The 19,261-nt window shown below is 45.5% G+C and overlaps 1 protein-coding gene across 1 annotated transcript in view; it reads right to left on the bottom strand.

Annotated features, from left to right (window-relative positions):
- The window catches only part of CMTR1 (cap methyltransferase 1), a 63,241-nt gene that overhangs the window by 26,364 nt on the left and 17,616 nt on the right, over window positions 1–19,261 (bottom strand). The window contains 10 exon segments of the mRNA XM_001924210.5: window positions 4,142–4,321; window positions 5,266–5,398; window positions 5,836–5,932; window positions 7,917–8,035; window positions 8,960–9,043; window positions 9,046–9,157; window positions 14,192–14,264; window positions 14,380–14,474; window positions 15,576–15,647; window positions 17,878–17,970. Of these exon segments, the coding sequence (XP_001924245.3) occupies window positions 4,142–4,321; window positions 5,266–5,398; window positions 5,836–5,932; window positions 7,917–8,035; window positions 8,960–9,043; window positions 9,046–9,157; window positions 14,192–14,264; window positions 14,380–14,474; window positions 15,576–15,647; window positions 17,878–17,970 (1,058 nt within the window).

The raw sequence follows: 19,261 nt of genomic DNA, 5'->3' as shown, positions 1-19,261 counted from the left end.
ATCCCTGACCTCATTCAGTGGGTTACGGATCCGGTGTACGTCACAGATGTGGCTCAGATCCCACAGTGCTGTGGCTGTGGCAGAGGCTGGCAGCTATAGCTCTAATTAGATCCCTAGCCTGTGAACCTCCATATGCCATGGGTGTGGCCCTCAGCCATAAAAGAGTGAAATCTTGCCATTTGCAACAACATGAATAGACCTAGAGAGTATTATGCTAAGTAAAATTAAAGTCAGAGAAAGATAAACACTGTTTTATTTCACTTACATGTAGAGTCTAAAAAAACAAACCAAATGAATGAACAGAACAGAAACAGACTCATAGATACAAGAACAAACTGGGGTTGCCAGAGAAGGGAGTGGGGGGGATTAGTGAAATCAGAGATGGTGGTTAAGAGGTACAAGTTTCCAGTTATAAAATAAATAACTGGATGTAACACACAGTATAGGGAATACAGTCAATAATATCATAACTATTTATGGGGACAAAGGACAACCAGACTTATCATAGCGAACATTTTGTAGAGTATAAAAACATCAAATCACTATGTTGTACACCTGAAACTAATATGATACTGTAAGTCAATTATACCTCAATAAAGAATGAGTAAAATTTAAAAAAATAACAAACGAGCAAAGGACTTGAATGGGCATTTCTCCAAAGGAGATATACAAATAGCCAATTCAGAGTTTTCTTGTGGCACAGAGGGTTAAGGATCTGGCATTGTCACTGCAGTGGTTAAGGTCACTGCTGTGGCAGCAGGTTTGATTTTGGCTCAGGAGCTTCATATGCCAACAGCATGGCCAAAAAATAAACAAACAAATGGCCAATTCACACAGGAAAACATACTCAAAATCATCAGTCCTTAGAAGAATACAAACTGAAAGTACAGTGAGATACCAGTTCACACCCATTAGGATGGCTATTATGGAAAAAAAAAAAACAGAAAATAACAAGTGTTGGTGAAGATGTGGATAAATTGGAGCATTACTGGTTGGAATGTAAAACGGTGTGGCAAATTACAAGGCTGTTCTTTAAAAAGTTAAACAGGGAGTTCCCGTCGTGGCACAGTGGTTAACAAATCCGACTAGGAACCATGAGGTTGCGGGTTCGATCCCGCCTTGCTCAGTGGGTTAAGGATCCTGCGTTGCTGTGAGCTGTGATGTAGGTTGCGGACACGGCTAGGATCCAGCATTGCGGTGGCTCTGGCGAAGGCCAGTGGCTATGGCTCCAATTAGACCCCTAGTCTGGGAATCTCCACATGCCGTGGAAGCGCCCTAGAAAAGGCAAAAAGACAAAAAAATAAATAAATAAATAAATAAAATAAAAATAAAAAGTTAAACAGAATTATAAAATGATCCAGCAACCCCACTTCTGGATGTATACCCAGAGGAACTGAAAGTGGGGACACAAACAATTACACTTTTCACACCAATATTCAAGGCAGCATTGTTCTCAGTAGCTAAAATGTGGGGAAAACCCAAATGTCCATCAACAAATGAATGGATAAACCAAAACTGCTACATACATATAATGGATTATGAGCCTTAAAAAGGAATGAAATCCTAGCACATAGTGCAACACATGAATTTTGAAAACATTATGCTAAGTGAAATAAGCCAGACCAAAAAGGATGAGTGCACTTATACGAGGTACTTGCACTTATATGAGGTTCTTGCACTAAGCAAATTCATAGAGATAGAAAATATAACAGAGGGTACCAATGGCTGGGAATAAAGGCAATAGGGAGTTACTGTTTGATGGGCACAAAGTTTCTGCTTTGGATGATTTAAAAGTTCTGGGAATGCATTATGGTGATGGTTGCACAACAACGTGAATATACTCAATACCAATGAATTATACGTATTTTTCTTTTTTTTGGCCACACCTACAGCATGCAGAAGTTCCTGGGCCAGAGATCAAACCTGCACCACAGCTGCAGCCTGTGCCACAGCTACAGCAACTCTAGCCCCTTAACCCACTGTGCCACAAGGAAATTCCTAAAACAGTAAATTTTACTTTATGTATACTTTACAATAAAAAAAAGGACTCAAAAGACAGCAACGAGGAGTTCTCCTGTGGTACAGTGGGTTAAGGAGCTGGCACTGTCACTGCAGCAGTTTGGGTGTCTATGTGGCATGGGTTTGATCCCTGGCCTGGGAACTTCCACATGCCATGGGCATGGCCAAAAAAAAAAAAAAAGACACCATTAAGAAGATGAATAGGCAATCACAGATAGGGAAAAAATATTCACAACATACCAGACTTATATTCAGAATATATAAATAATTGCTACAACTTAAAAACACAAATCAATTTTTTAAATGGTCAAAAGATTTGAAGAGACACTTCATAAAAGAAAATATGCATATAGCCAATAAACACATAAAAAAGGGGGCTCAAAATCTTTAGTCAGCACAAAATGCAAATTAAGACCACAATGAGGAGATCCCCTATGGCACAGCAGGTTAAGGATCTGCTGTTGTCAAACGCACCAGCCTGGGTTGCTGCTGTGGCTTGGGTTTGAACCCTGGCCTGGGAAATTTTTTGTGTCATGGGTGCAGCAAAAAAAAAAAAAAAAAAACCTCTCATACTTTGCTAAAGGGAGTACTTTCGAAAACCACATGGCATCATTAGAATTAAATAAACATCTACCTATGACCTATAATTTCTACTTTTGGGTATTTATCCAAGAGAAATGCAAACACCTGTCCACTTGTACAAGAACACTGTAGCAGCTTTATTCATAACAGCCCCAAACTGGAAATATTACAAGTGTCCATCAACAGAAGAATAAACATGGTATATCCATATAATGGACTATACACTATTCGGCAATAAAAAGAAACAAACCCATACGACATGAATTAATCTCAAATAAAACATTATGGTGAGGCCAAAAAAAAAAAAAAAAAAAAAACCAGACACAGAAGTGTATATGTATGATTCCAAATATACAAAGTTCTAGAATAGGCAAAATTAACTTATGGTGATAAAAATCAGTAGCTTCGGAGTTCCCATCATGGTGCAGCAGAAACGAACCTGACCAGGAGCCATGAAATTGTGGGTTCGATCCCTGGCCTTGCTCAGTGGGATAAGGATCTGGCACTGCCGTGAGCTGTGGTGTAGGTTGCATATGCCGCTCAGATCTGGCATTGCTGTGGCTGTGGTGTAGGCTGGCAGCTGTAGCTCCGATTAGACCCCTAGCCTGGGAACCTGCATATGCCATGGGTGCTGCCCTAAAAAGCAGAAAAACAAAATAAAAAATAAAAACATGCTGAAAATGAGCATCTGCTCCACCCTGATACCTAGCCTTCCATCAAGATGAGAGCACTCATGGGACAGTACCAAGGAAAGCTGACATTCTGAGAGATGATGGGCAAGATGGATAAAGACTTCCTCTCCTCTCACCTTTCCCTCAGACCACCTATACATTCAACCGTCCCTGGGAGACTTGGGATTGCACTCTTAGAAATGACCTGCTTGGCCCCCTAAGAAAGCACTTCTGCTGATTCATTGCTACTACACAACTCTCCAACCTACTTCAAAAAACTGTTCAATAAGGCCTGCCCACTTAGAAACGGAGCCAACTGTCATAACTTTAAATTATCTCCACTCACAGGGAGGGGGGAAACAACTACAGAAGTTTAAAAAATTAGAAAATAAAACAGAACTCAGATGGCCCACTTGGGGAACTCATGCACTGGCAAAAACTTTGGTACCAGAAACTTTCAAAGCATGTTATACAATTATGGGACTTCACAGGGCAACTGATGAAGTCCTTTTAGAAGGACTATGACGGCCTTTTACAAACAGAAGCAATTAAAGGAAATTAATCCTCCGAGGACATAGGGACAATCTGCTCTGCCAGGTTTCACTATCATACTCAGGCTTCTATGAGCAAGGCTACGTCAGCCACACTCCCACTGGCCACCCTTGTGACACGGCATGGGAGCAGGATGCGGGTCCCCAAGGTACCAGGGAACTGCGGAACAAGCAGACCAATCCCCGTGACCAATTTTTCAAAATTGACAAAATGATACCAAGACCCAGGCACTTAGCCCTTCATTCTCTAGTCTTCCTTGATAACCCAGTGGTGCCAAAAGAAAAAAAGAAAAAGACAAAACATATTAGTTTTCTTACCTCTCATTGGACCGTATCATGTAATCGGTAAATTCATGATCTCCCTTGATCACCTCCAAGGGGACCACAAGGTTGACATCAGACTCGGAGTTCCGCAGCTGGTTGAGCTTAATATTGACTGAGAAGAGGTAATCCCGTACGTCATCTGTGCCCACCTTCAGGCCCTTGCACACCACATACCTGGCAGGAGATAAGTGTCACTCCCCAGAGCAAGGGCTTCCCCCATTCCTCCTCCCCAAACCACTTGTTGAGTCATAAGGCTCCTGTCTGCACAAAGAGCAGCACAGACTGTGTGCTGTGAGGTTCACCTCAAATCCTTCCCTTTTACCTTGCACTCTACTTCTACTCTCTGTGGCAGTGGTTCCCAACTGCCCTGTGCCAGGTTGGCTGCATCACCGTCACCTGGAGAGTCTGTTAAGTTCAAGACAATCAGACTTTTCCAGAGATGGGGCCCAACAACCTGGGTTTTTTTGTTTGTTTATTTTTTCTTCAGCTGCACCTTTGGCATGTGGAAGTTTCCAGGCCAGGGATCAAACTCTCGCCACAGCAGTGACCCAAGTCACTGAAGTAACAACATTGGATCTTTAATCCACTGCACCATAAGAGAACTCCAGCAATCTGTGGTTTGGTTTGGTTTGGTTTTTTTCAGTTCTATAGCTTTATTATTTTTCAAATTAAAGTATAGTTGATTTATAATGTTGTGCCAATTTCTAGCAATCTGTGTTCTTAATAAGCCACCTAGCAATTGAGACTGGCCGGACCCTCTCTCACATTGTGCACAGGCACTGTGTCCCATCCGGGACGCCAGCACTGCCTCTGGGTGGTGGTCGACTTGCCCTTTCCCAGCCTATGTCACTCCAAGTGACCCCTTATTGGTCTCCTTCTCCCTCCAGGGCCAGGGCAAGGATTGTGAGTGTGCTGAATAAGGTCTGTGGAGGAGAAGGCAGAGACTGAATGGCACATCAAAGAACCAGTACTCCTAAATCCTATCTCCTCTTGGCTCCAGTGACTTTTTTAAAGTCAAGGTTTTCCACGTGACTTGACTGTCCTGCCAGAGATGCACCAGGATTTTCTGTTCTGACATTGGGCCAACTAGTCTGATTAAAGTGAAAGGAAAATCTCACCTCTCTGAGTTGGCAGGACGACTGGTAATCGGCTTAAAGAGACACACTCGTTCAAAGCAGCAGTACAGCAGGTAGATAAGCCCCACGCTGAACGGTGTGAAGAGGTCAAAGGTTTTACAGATGAAGTGGCCTCCTGGATTAGAGAGAAAACACCAACAGCAATCAGCAGCTTCTATTCCAGGAAGCGGGTAAGGCAGTCTCAGTGGGTATGACAAAGTCAGGGACTCAGCACCTGAGAGATTCAGTTTTAGAGGGACTTTGGAGATTCTACAGCACTTTTTTCCCCAAAATTCCTCATTCAGCCACCTGTCACCTGATACAGCAGATTTTTTTTTTTTTTTTTTTTTTTGGCCTCACCCTTGGCCAATGGAAGTTCCCAGACCAGGGATCAAACCCATGCTACAGCACCGACCCAAGCCACTGCAGCGACAATGCCGGATCCTTAACCTGCTGTGCCACAAGAGAACTAAGCAGATTTTTTTTTTAACGTCTAAGCCCACCACTATACATGCTTTTGTCTAGCAGGGTCTCTAGTGGGTCTGGGTGGGGAGACGGCAGAGGAGGTGTCACCTGTCCGAACAACAGAGAGTGCCATGAGGAATTGACAGAGTAGCAGCTGCTTGCTGAGGATCTCCTGCAGGTTCTCCTGCCCTTCCACTGAGAAACCCTGAAAGGAGAGCACAGGGATCAGCGCGGGGAAGAGAAGTGAGGAGGACTGAAAAGAATACTCCTACCTCATCCTGCCTGAGATTTCCTCAAGTCTTCTCACTGACCTTGACCATCTGGCCAATAAAGGTACAGCGTGACATTTCCACTATCTGGCACAGTCACATGGCTCACTGGGGTGAAGATGGCACCTAAGACCCAGGCCTAACTATTGAGCCAGTGCTGTTCTCCTGCCCTGTCACTCCAGGGATGGAACCAAGTCTGGATGGAATCACTCCAGAGATGGTCCAAAATGTTTAAAATCCATTTAGGAATCCAAGGGAAGAGCACAGCAGAACAGACGAAAAATACACTAGTCACAGGCCAACTACCAGATAGGAAACTGAATGCCCTGCTAAGTCCAGTGAGACCTAGGCAGTAGAGTGGCCTAAATACTCAGATGGGCTCACTCAGTCCTGGGCTCGCCACTGGACAGGCCCCAGTCTGGTGACAGAAGAAAAGTTAGCACAACTTGGACAGTCAGTCATGCCTCCTTTTCTGCTGAACAAGGATTTATTTGCAAAACCCCCTTTCCTGTCCCAAGACCACGAGCTTCTCCCCGCAGCTGGCAGGGTCTGTGACCAGGGTGTTTGTCCAAAGACCACACGTTGCTATTACTGGACTGGCCTCTCTCCCTGTGAGATCCCAACAGGGAGCAGAGAGCCATGCTCACACAGAAGTAGAGGCGAGGGGCTGGGATACGAAGAGAAGGGAGTTGTTTAATGGGTACAGAGTTTCAATTTTGCAAAAAAAGTTTTGGAATTCTGTTTCACAATAATGTGAATATATTGAACACCCACTGAACTGTAAACTTAAATACGGCTGCAATGGTAAATTTTATGTTAGTAGTTTTTTTAATCATAATAATTAAGAAAAGTAAAGATGCTGGCCTCCATTAAGCTGACCCCAGCCTAGCTAAGTGTCCAGCATCAAAAACGTTTAGCAATATCTTCCAGATTTATAAATGCTTCTTCAAATGCATGCCTGTTTATAGGATCAAAAAAACATAAAAAACAAAAAAAAAATCACACAGGTTACCAGTCTATGTTGCCTAAGCCAGAAGGACAATCCTTGAGTTTGCTACTCTAGCTGACACACTGCAAGGCTGCCTCCCAAGCACTGTCACAGCCCTCCCCCTTCCGCCCCTCCACCCAAGCCTGCCTGTTGTTCCCCACTGTGTACAAAGCTCTATTGAGCGAGGGCAGAGAGGGCACGTCCAGATACTATGCTGACATCCTCACCTTTCTTCACCGTTCCACATGGCTACTGCTTGAGAAGCCACCCAAGGGGCTCCAGAGACTTCGGTCAACTCTGGCAGCCATGTGACCCTGGAGCCACGTCTCTGGCCCTCCACTACACTACTGGTGGCTCACTCTAGGGAAGACTGCCTGCAGCATCAGACTACTAGGTGAGAAAGCTGCAGCGTGCTTGCCCCCATTCATCAAGCAATTGCCCAAAGAACAGGCAACTCGAATATTCACTTTAGCCCAGCCACTGACAGAGCCTCCTGTGGAGCTTCCTGAGCTGCTGCCTTTGGTTATACGGTCACCCATCCAGAGGCTTAGGAGCAGCCATGTATAGACAGTTTGTGCCGGAGTAGCACCCACGTGACAAATGATGGAGATGTTCTTGTTGGTCAGTCCTGCCCAGCTCGTCTTAGCCGAGGTCCACCCTCACCATGTCTCACAGCCAACCAAGGCCCTTTGAAGAAATGGGCTGAGAAGGTCCACTTGCTCCAAGCAAAGACGTCCACAACATCACAGCTTTGATAAAGTTACCATTGGAAATATGTACAAAAAGAATAAAAACATGTATCACACATCCCTCCTATCAGAATAGCGAGCTATCAGCCTCCAGGGCAGCTAAAGAACCAAACAAAACCAATTCTCAAGCCTCTAACATAATAAATCCCTAAAGCATCACCCTATGAAGAAGAGGTCACCTACCCCATCAGCCATCAGAAAGTGGACACCTTTGCGATCTGTGTTATCCAAGACAAAATTCCGAAAAGCAGTGATGTTCTCCGGGCGGGTGATGTCTCCATCTCCGTCGATCCCACCCTCACCTGACAGGACACAAGATTCACATTCAGCTCATCTGCTCTGTGCATCCCAGGAGCTGGGACACAAGATCCCTGGGGCAGTAAACACAGGTACCAGGTGGACCTCAGGAGAAAAGCCCCTGTGAGGAGCAACCCATTGAAGGGCCTATCCTAGAAGGCTGCCTTGCAGTGATGGACCAGGAGGCTAAAACAGGGCCCTGCTGTACAAAAGCAGAGTTCCAAAGGAGCTGACCCATCAAGAGTCAGCAACTGAAGCAGAAGGTCTTTATATTCAAGACCAAAGTTGTGTTTAAAGCACCTACATGTAGGTACCAATATCAATTTCTTAGTAAGAACTGTTAACAAAGGACTTAGGATTTGCTGCCAAATCACAAAAAGCAAGACAGATGGGAGGGAACTGCTGGGGGTGCTGAGCTGTCCAGCACACAGGGCTGGAGATGGGCAGGGGGGTTGTATCTGTTAATAACTCTGCCACTTCTCAGCTGAAAATCGGGCAGTTTCATTATCTCCCATCACCATAAGAAAAGATAGGAGGAATTAATACGGCTTTGTTGAGGGTTTGCCTAGTGGAGTGTCTAAGCTGTATCCCACAGGCCTGGGGTAAAAAGGACAGTCTAAGAGAACCAAGACCTTCACAACCTGGGTTGGGAACCCCAAGCTGAGGGGCCTAGCAAAGCAAACATGGCAAGTGAATAATAACTACTTTTTTTTGTTTGTTTTAGGGCCACACCCTTGGCATATGTAAATTCCCAGGCTAGGGGTCGAATGGAGTTATAGCTGCCGGCTTACACCACAGCCACAGCAACTCAAGATCTGTTCTTAACCTGATGAGCCACAATGGAAACTCCGGATAATAACTACTTCTGACCTAATATCCCCACCAGAACTGTCCCTCACAGCCCCTGATACCCTCCTCCACGTCCTTACCATAGTAGGGTTCAAAGAGCTCACTGGAAGCTGAGTAGAAGTCTTCCAGCTTAAAGTCATTAGGCCCCTTCAGAGTCATCCCAAGCCCTTTGCGTGCCACTTCTTCCTCCAGAGCACGTACTCCGAGAAGCCCCCTGGGCCTGCACACACGTCAGCAAAGTAGAGAAGCTCAGCTTCCCGGTTCTTCACTAGTGGTTTCTACAAAGGCAAGAGAAAGACAGGGGAGGAAGGGAAAAAAGATAGCTCAATGGGGAACAGGAAAGAGAAGGCAGGGGGAGTAAACACACCTTTCAGCAAGCACAATGCAGAGTTCCTGCCAGGGCCACCACAGCCAAGAAACGTGTCCCCTGTGATCACCGCCCTTTAGGGCTGCCCATCTGACCTGAAATACCTGATGCCTTTCATACAACCAGGCTGAGCTCAGACTCAATAAAAACAACTTAATGGGCATCTCAGTATGCATTTTTTATTTCTCTGCATCTTCTCCTCACCATATCCTGCCTTACAAGAGTCCCACTGAGCGGAATAGATGGTCCAGCCCCCATATCAGAGATAGGGAAAAAGACACAAAGCAACCAGCTCACAGACACTCTGCAACAAAGCTCAGTCAGAATCCCATCCACTTGACCATCAGACTCGCCTTTCCTGTCCCACCAAAGTCTCAGGGGCTCTCAATCACCCCTTCCCAGCCACAGGTCTATCTTTCCAGATCAGAGCCACTGCTTCCCTTCTCTTCTTCCTCCTAGGCTCTCCCTTTTTTATTTCTTTTTTTTTTTTTGGCTGTACCCACAGCATATGGAAGTTCCCAAACTAGGGGTCCAACTGGAGCTACAGCTGTCAAACTACACAACAGCCACAGCAATGCGGGATGTGAGCCACATCTGCGACCTACACCACAGCTCACTGCAACGCTTGATCCCCGACCCATGAGCAAGGCCAGGGATCGAACCTGAATACTCATGGATACTCTTGGATTTGTTTCCGCTGCACTGCAACAGGAACTCTCCAATTAACATTTTATCGTAGAATAATTTTAGATTTACAGCCAAATTGTATGGACAAAGTTCCCACATACCCTTTACCCAGTTTTGTTAACATCCTGCACTGTCAAAACTAAGAAACTGAACCAGCAACTACTATTAACTAAACTCCAGACTTGGTTCAGCTCTCACCAGAGCCCTCATCCTGTTCCACAACCCCAGCCAAGATACTGCCGTGCCTGGAGTGCCCTCCTTTTTCACACTCCCCCTTCTCTGGCCTTTGCCCCTCTGGTAGCAGGGGCCTGGGGCAGGGCACAGCTGGGCACTGACAAGGTAGAAAGAATAGGAGACTGGTGTGCAGCTTCCAGGCAGCCATCAGAGTGCCCACCTAAGGAATAACTAAATTACAATCACCATTTGTATTTGTACTGGATTATAGTTTGGGCCACTTGAGTGGCTTTAACTCTTAACCTAAAATTTAATATCTAATCTGAATGCGGCACTGGCCTATACTGTGTTTACACTTCTCTTCTACACACCCGGGTCCTAGGAGATGAATTCTACTTTCCCAACCCTCCATAGCAGAGAGGACATACCATCTGCACTGGTGACAAGAGGCTGAGTTCTAGAGAGGAGCAGAAGAGGACCTGACGAACACCCAAAAGGAAGGGGTGGAGGCCACTCAGCCTTCCCTCTCTGCAGATCTGGCATGGCTGGGTGCCTGGCCAGGGCTCCGTAACAGCTAGATAATGATCAGAAGCTTCAGGGGAAACAGTTATAAGAAAGAAATGGAAATATTAATGTTCACAGTCCAGTCACTTTTTAGGTGACAAGGGCCTTGCCTCTGATGACGGTTATCTAGCTTCATCAAAACAGTGAAAAAGCCCCTGGAGAAAGTGACTTTAGCTAAAAATACACTTCATCATCCTGTGACAAGCGCACTTGGCATGCTAGGGTATATTAGCTCTTTCTCCCTTTCCCTGCCACTCCACACTAGCATTCTTTGTTCCCGAGCCATCAGTTACTCATATTTTTGGGTTATAATCATTTACACACAAAAAGAGACCTAATGGCATTTGTCAAGAACACCATGCAGCACTTCCCAGACTGCAAAGCAGCTATGAGGCAGGGGTTACAAGTTTAAGGCTGCGCCCACTGGAAAGAGTGAAAACGACCTTCCTCACCACTGGCCACGCCCTAGCGCCAGGCTCCAGCCTCTCCGGGTGAGCCACTGGCCAAAGAAAGAATGGGAGAAGGAAGGGGAATGAATCAATGAAGGTATCACATCTCCAAAAGGAGAGCATAAACACAATCTGTTCTGTGATTTCAAGATGTGTGTAGCCCTCACAGACCACAGCCAGAAGGTCTTTTCTCAGAAAGGACAGCTGGGGTTCTCACCCCTGCTATTCACAGGCTCTGCAATCCAAGGCAAGCACAATTTATGTCTTGAAGCTCGAGCTTCATCCACTGTACACTGGGACTAATGTAGGTTATTTCTTAAGGCTGTTGTAGGATTAAATAAAGTACCACACGTCAAAGACCTTTAGAAACTGTACAATACGAAACAAACATAAGATGACACTACATTCAACAAGAGCAACTTCCTTAGAGACAAAGCTCTGTCCCTTCCATCCTTTTCTCTTTGTAATGCCTAGCGCAATGCTCCACACGCAGGGGCACTTTGTGTAAGCGCTGTCTAATTTCTTCCAAGACAGCACTGAAGCTTAAAGATCTACATTCATTAAAGATCTACATTCAGTTTCTGTCTCCTGTTATGCTTCACAACCAGTGTATTCTTACCTCAACCATAACCTCAGGCCCACAAATCTCTCACATAATGTTTCTGGTTTATAATATGCTCCCATATACCCAAAGAATCTAAATTCCCTTCTGCCCCTGGTCCCTTTCAATTCTTGTTTACAATTTCTTTATTTCCCTACCCTAGCCTCTTCTCTCCTTTTCACCACAACCTGCAGAAGCAGAAACACACTGAAAAATCTCAGAGACCTTCCCTCTGGCTTCCTACCTCCAACCTCCTCACACTTCCCCAGGCTTCTCCACATTTTGTTCTATAATTTGCCTGATCTAAGAGCCACTGAGACCCTAGCAAACCTGGGCATGTGCCTGGGGCTTCCACCACTCCCATCTCTACTGGGGACTGCTCTAGAGTGTCTCTGTTTGCCTGAAAAACACATCAAGCCTGCTGGGCTCGGCTGTCACTCTGGTCCTCCAGGGAAAACAGAGGTGAAAAGAGAGAAGGAAACACTAGGAGCTGAAGAGAAATCACTTTTTATAGTGGAGTGCAGAAGAACATCTCTGAAAGGGCAATTCTCCATAGCCACTATCAATCAATTCAAGCCAAGAAACTGCCTAAAGCATCACAAACTCAGCGGCCTTTTCCCATGCAACTAACAGCTCCACCCTCAACCTGAATGGTACAACCCTGATGACTACTTCATTTTCATGACAGCAAAAGACAATAACCAAATACCAGCTGCTGGAGGCGTTTACATTCAAAAGCCCAAAATGATGCTGTGACTTCCCATCAGCTTGACAGAGTTCCTCTGCCAGGCAGGGGTTTAAAGGAAATCACATGGAGCTCGGAAAATTAAATCAACATTATATCAACCTAATTTTCTCAGGACACTAATTCCAAGAGCCCTTTTGTGCAGCCTGCTAGTACTGGAAAATGGGGAGGGAGAGCTGGGAAAGAAATAACTAAAGGCTGAAAGGGTCTACCTGCCAGTTTTGCCAGCATGGAGGAAGCAGTAAGGCAGGTTAAGCTGCAACATTAAAGAACTTGGAAAATAAGTTTCTTTAAGCAGTGGATAATCGAAGGCCTAGTAGAAAGAGGGTGAGTGAAGCAAAAACAGCCGGCTCCTGGCCCCTTCACTGTCAAAGAGAACTAACTTTCTAGGACTTAGTAAAAGGGCTTTGAAACCCTGAAGGGAATGCTAGAATGAAATTTCCTTTTTTCATTCTCTATCATTATGGAAGGACTGTGTTCAGAAAAATGATGTAGCAAAGAGGAAATCATTTTGCTCTACCACTTCTTGAGAAGGGCCAAAGACTGGTAATTATGATCCCACACAAAGCTTGCTCAGAGAGGCAGAAAGGGAAAGTGGCCACAATTGAAACCACAGATCTTAGAGCTGGAACAAATCTTAAGAGCCTTTTGGTCCTAAACCGGCCCTCCCAGGTTGGAAGGGCTAATCTCAGAAAAGAGGCAGCTGAGACCCAAAGAAAGTAGGAACCTAAATGACACCACCCGCCTGCCCTCATGCCTCACTGGTCACAGCCTAGATCTTCAGACACGATACTGATTTTTAAAAAGAACAATGAAAGACCCAAGATATCCACATTTCATGCAACACGCAAACGTTTCCCAGAGTACTGCCTTTTCATACCACAAACAGCAACCAAATCAGATGATGTCACAAGTTTCCACTGTAAGGACAATATACAGTCACCCCTCAGTATCCACAGGAGACTGCTTCCAAGACCCTCTGCGGACACCAAAATCTGTGGATGCTCAAATCCTTTCTATAAAATGACACTGTACAGTTGGCCCTCTATACCTGAGGGTGCAGAACCTATAGGCAGCAGAGCTGACTATGCTTACTCTCTACCTCATCCGTGGTAGGAAGCGGCAGGTTGAAGCTCCCTGGCAGCAACAGGCCTCCACACACCAACGAGCACAGAAAGGCTGTACAAACATCCAATCCTGTACCCTTATCAGCTCTCAAGTCCAGCAGAATGTCCACAACCTAACCATGGGGAAGGGGATGGCACTGTGGCCTAGCGTCTGCCCGCCACAAAGCAGGGGCTTGGATAAAGACATGTATAATGAATGCAGGAGGGCGGATCTATGCCCTAACTCCCAACCTCACCTCCCTGCTCCCTAGGCCTGTAGATGCCAAAGCTGCTGATTTCATCAGGAATGTCCCTTCTCCACTGCTGCGAGCCCTGCCCTCTTCCACTGGGAGTGAGCAGCAGGACCTGCAGAGTTGGGGGCTGGTATTTGGCACCTAAAGCCCTAAAGACAGCCACTTACTGGGGCAATCCTGGGACCACAGGAAGCACTGTGGAACCCTATCGGAAGAGCTCAAAGCAAAATGTATCTCTACCACAAAATACATCTCTATCACCTAGCAGGAATACTCTCCTAGCATTGCACAAGTGGCAGTTTCTGAGCCACTGAAGCTTAAGCCCATTTAGCACTATGAATTCAGAAGCAAAATCTTGTTCTCACCCCATAAGAGTCCCTCGGGTTTGTAAACATGCGATCAAACACAAAATCCATGTTAGCCATCTTCATTGCCGCCCTGCAACAAAACAAGACAGAAAAGCACACCTCAGCAGCAGACATATGGAGAGCAGGGCGGAAAGGCAAAGGTGGAAAAGTGCACATCAGGGGACAGGAAGGAAATGCCAACCAACCTGTTTAGGAAGAAGACTCCTCGGATCATCTCGTAGGGATTGGCCCGGGTCCGAGCTCGCCGCATCTCCTCCCCATCCAGGACGTCAAACACACTCTGCCCAGAGAGAACCAGAACCTCAAGGTGAGCATCGCCCTCTGGGATGGAACAGGTGCCTTAAGAGCTTGAGGAGCTCAATTCACAGCCCTCTGAAGAGCTAGGCTCCTGCTGGGTCCCAGCTCTGTAATGACCAGATGTGTGACCCTAGACAAGCTGCTCAATTACTCTGACCCTCAATGATCTCACCTATAAAATGGTAAAAAATCAAAAGGAAGTAGGTATGTGCCTGGTACATGGCAAATGGTTACTAAGTTGGCACAGAGCCACCTCCTGGCACTGCTAATCCTCACAGCAAATCCACTTCTCCACTCCAGGTGCAATTTCCCAAGGGACCAGGGCTTCTGAGGGCACCTATCACACAGCAGGGACCCCTTCTCCCTTCTCTAATTTTCTCTCTGAAAAAAAGAAAGCCTCACTTCACTTGACAGCCAGTCACTTTAAAGATATTCCCAACACTCTGTCTGCCAGAAAAATAAGCTCTATGAGGCTAGTCTGAGGCCTTGCTTCTCCTCCAACCCATTTCCCCCTCACAGTTTCTTTGGCTCATTCTGCCCCAGCCAATGCACTTCCTGATCCCAAATTAGGCCAAATGACATCAAATATTTCTTTTAATTTTCACAACAACCCTGAGAAGTATTTTCTCCCCAATTTATAGATGAGGAAACTCAAACTCAGAGAAGCTAAAGCAACTGGCCCAAGGTCACACAACAACAAAAGCTGCAAAAGTGGGATTTGAATGTAACCCTATCTGATGCTAAAGATTTATCTGATGCTAAAGATTTATCCGATGCTAAAGAATGATGCCAGATTTTTCACTGTGCCAGCCCCCCTTCAGGATTACAATGAACCGACACTGACCCACTGAAATTAAATAGATCATTTCCTGGCTATTGACCACAGGGACAGCACATTACAGGTCAGGCCAGTCACCAGGAAAAAAGGACACCTCACAAAAATGTGCCAAGCTACACATCTGAACTCCAGGAAAAATCTTAGCTAAACTTCAGCCTCCCCACAACTGACTCAAAAGAATAAAAAAAGCCCAGCACAGCCCCTCACACAAAACTTTCAACTCCAGCTCTAGCCACAAGGCCTTACCTTACACTGCAACACACTGTGAAGCAGCTCTTCCCCACAAAACTCTGTTTCATCTTCAATAATCATCTTTCTCTACAGGGAGAAGAAAACAATCAATAATGACCATGTGCAGAGTTCCCACTGTGGCACAGTGGATTAAGGATCCAGCATTGCCACAGCTATGGCAGAGGTCACAGCTATGGCTCAGATTTGATCCTTGGCCAGGGAACTTCCATATGCTGTGGGTGTTGCAAAAAAAAATAACAACCATGTGCAACTGCATTTGGGAGGATGAATGGAAGCACTATGGTTCCGAGTGAGTAGAGCAAAAAGTGGCTTGAGTCACTGCCAAAGAATATCAATCCCTGAGGGGCAGGAAAGAGAAAATCCTAAATCCCCTTGGCTCTTCTCCAGATGGCTGGAAGATGAAGCAGCCCCCTGGGTGCTATGACTAGAGCACCATATGGCTACAAGACTCATGAATGCCGAGGCTGAGAAAAGCAGACAGGAGAGCCTTCCAAGCTGTCTGTCCCCAAAGTAGGAGGCAGAAGGATGGGGATCGCCCCAGATGACAGAAACCTGTCCTTCAACCAGGAAGCCTCTTGACTTGTGATGAGTACGGAGGCAGGACACCAGCCACTGACCTGGTAGTGCCATAGAAAACGAGGGCGAGGGAGCCTCATGGGGATGTCAAGCCCAACACCTCATGTCTGAATGAGGCTACCTCTAAAGCAATGATGCTCAAGTTTGGTGTTCTCAGGTTTTACACTCCTCAAGATCACTGAGGACCCCAAAGAGCTTTAGCTTATGGGAGAGAAAAATATATATATGTACATATATATACACACAAACACACATACATACTTATATACATACACACACATCTATCTACACACATATATATGTATATATACATATGTATATACTGAGGTTTATTATTAGAAATTAAAACTGGGGAGTTCCCATCATGGCTCAGCGGAAATGAATCCGACTAGTATCCATGAGGAGGCATTGCTCAGTGGTTCAATCCCTGGCCTTGCTCAATGGGTCGAGAATCTGACATTGCTGTAAGCTGTGGTGTAGGTCACAGACCCGGCTCAGATCTAGCTTTGCTGTGGCTGTGGCATAGGCCAGCGGCTATAGCTCCGATTCAACACCTAGCCTGGGAACCTCCATATGCCACAGGTGTGACCCTGAGGGAAAAAAAAAAAGAGAGAAAAAGAAATTAAAACTGTAAAAATGTTTAAATAGTCAGTTTAAAAGAATATGTTACATTAACAAAAACAACATGTTTTTATGAAAAATAACTATATTTCATAAAAACATATTGGGAAGAGTGGCACTGTTTTCCATTTTTGCAAATCTCTTTAATATCTGGCTTAATACAAGACGGCTAGATTCTCCTGGCCACTTGTGCATTCAATGAGATGTGCTATCACATGTCATGGCCTCTGGAAAACTTCACTAGACACTTTAAGAGAATAAGAATGAATAAGGCAAAGAACTTTCAGTATCATTATGAAAATAATCTTTCCCTGGTAGACCCCCAAAAGGGTCTTGGAGATCCCTGGGGGCCCCTAAACTTTGAGAACTGCTCTCCAGATGATGCTGACGTGGTATAGCTAGCTACTTTATTCTATTTTCCAGAAGGAGATTAAACAAATTCCCTCTGTAACAACTTCCTCATTACTTTCTGAGGACAGGGATAGTGTCTTTTTATCTACCTGGAATAGTGCCCAACAGTGACCAGAAAATACACAGATGTATAATAAGCTACTCTAAAAAGCATCCACAAGGAAGACAGAAGTTATGAATTTTGTGCTGCCTTGCACATTAAATGATTGGGAGAAAAAAACCCTGTCTGCCTTATCTCCCAGGAAGGTAACTGTAAAGCCCCTAACACACTTTTTTTTTTTTTTTTTTTGCCATTTCTTGGGCTGCTCCTGCGGCATATGGAGGTTCCCAGGCTAGGGGTCGAATCAGAGCTGTAGACACCGGCCCACGCCAGAGCCACAGCAACGTGGGATCCGAGCCGCATCTGTGACCTACACCACAGCTCACGGCAACACTGGATCCTTAACCCACTGAGCAAGGCCAGGGATTGAACCCACAACCTCATGGATCCTAGTCGGATTCGTTAACCACTGAGCCACGACGGGAACTCCACGACACACAATCTTGATGCAGCTTTATTCCTGCCAGAAAGCTCAGAGTCACATTTTTCTTAAACCATGAATACACAGATGTACATACTGGACCTGAGGAGGAGAAAAGTCAGGAGATAACTGCTAAGAATTCAGGGTACATTTTCCTGAAGTCCTACCTTTCCCACAACCATCCAGTCGCTCATTTCCTGAGTGTCTGGAATTTCAGTGGTACATTCTGGGAACCATGATACCTGCTCACAGGCGCTGGGCTACAAACAAAAGAGAGGCAAGTAAGTCAGGTAAGACAGACCCTCAGGGCTAGGCCACAACCCACCAGGGCTTCCCCAAGACAATAAGAGGGATTCAGAGTGAAAAGGGTCCAGGAAGCTGGGGCCAAAAGCAGTATCAGACATGAGAACTGAGAGCCAGAATTTTAAAGTTTAACTTCTGAAGACCAGGTCCAATTCTGGTTTGAATCCTTAGAAAGTTCCCCAACTTTCAAAGTTCCTTTCATTTGTTCCAATATTATTTGATAAATACCTACTATGGGCTAAGTGCTCAGAATGCAGAGACATGGTCCTTAACTCAAGAGGCCTATATGCAGAATAGTGGAGGCCCAGTGAAGTACACAGAAGACTAAGTTCATGATGAGGTAATTAAATCAGGAAGACTGAGTGCAACGAGTCTCACCTCCTGAAACCTTTCATTCCAAGACAGAGCAGAAACAGGCATCTCTAATGCTGCTTGCTCTTGATTTTTCAACTGCTTTCCTTAGCAAGCTAAAAACAGTGGGTTTCATCTTGGCTATACATTAGGATCATCTGCAGACCTTTTAAAAAGTACTGATGTTCCCAATGAGGCTCAGCAGAAACAAATCTGACTAGGAACCTCGAGGTTTCGGGTTCAACCCCTGGCCTCGCTCAGTGGGTTAAGGATCCGGAGTTGCCATGAGTTGTAGGTCACAGATGTGGCTCGGAACCGCTGTGGCTGTGGCTGTGGCGTAGGCCGGCAGATAGAGCTCGGATTTGACCTCTAGCCTGGGAACCTCCACATGCCGCAGGTGCAGCCCTAAAAAGCAAAAAAAAAAAAAAAAAAAAAAAAAAAAAATTAAAAAGTACTGATGCCTGGGCCCCATCCTCAGAGAATATGATTCTGTAGGTCTGAGGTGGGGACTGGGTGTAAATACATTTTTAGAAGCCTCCAGGCGATTCTAATGTGCAGCTAGGGCTAAGTTCACTGGGCTAGAAGGACCTGAATTATAAAACCTAAACAGGTGGCTAACCTGCATGGCAGTCCACACGTTCCCCCCCAAGCAAGTGTGGAGAAGAGATTCACCATCGTGAATGGAAGCAATGAGATTAGAGGTAATATTACATATACACTCTGAAAGGCACAAAATGGTAACACAATGCAAGGTCTTGAGGACAAGCCAACCACCATCAATAGAGAAAAAGTTTAAAAGAAAAATTACTGGAGTTTCCTGGTGGCCTAGTGGTTAAGGATTCAGCATTGCCACTGCTGTGGCACAGGTTTGCTCTCTGGCCCAGGAACTTTCACATG

The sequence above is a fragment of the Sus scrofa genome, chromosome 7 (genome assembly GCF_000003025.6).
Source record: "Sus scrofa isolate TJ Tabasco breed Duroc chromosome 7, Sscrofa11.1, whole genome shotgun sequence".
In the NCBI taxonomy this organism is placed as follows: domain Eukaryota; kingdom Metazoa; phylum Chordata; class Mammalia; order Artiodactyla; family Suidae; genus Sus; species Sus scrofa.
The sequence above is the reverse complement of the archived record's forward strand: the minus strand, read 5'-3'. Positions and strand labels throughout refer to the sequence as shown.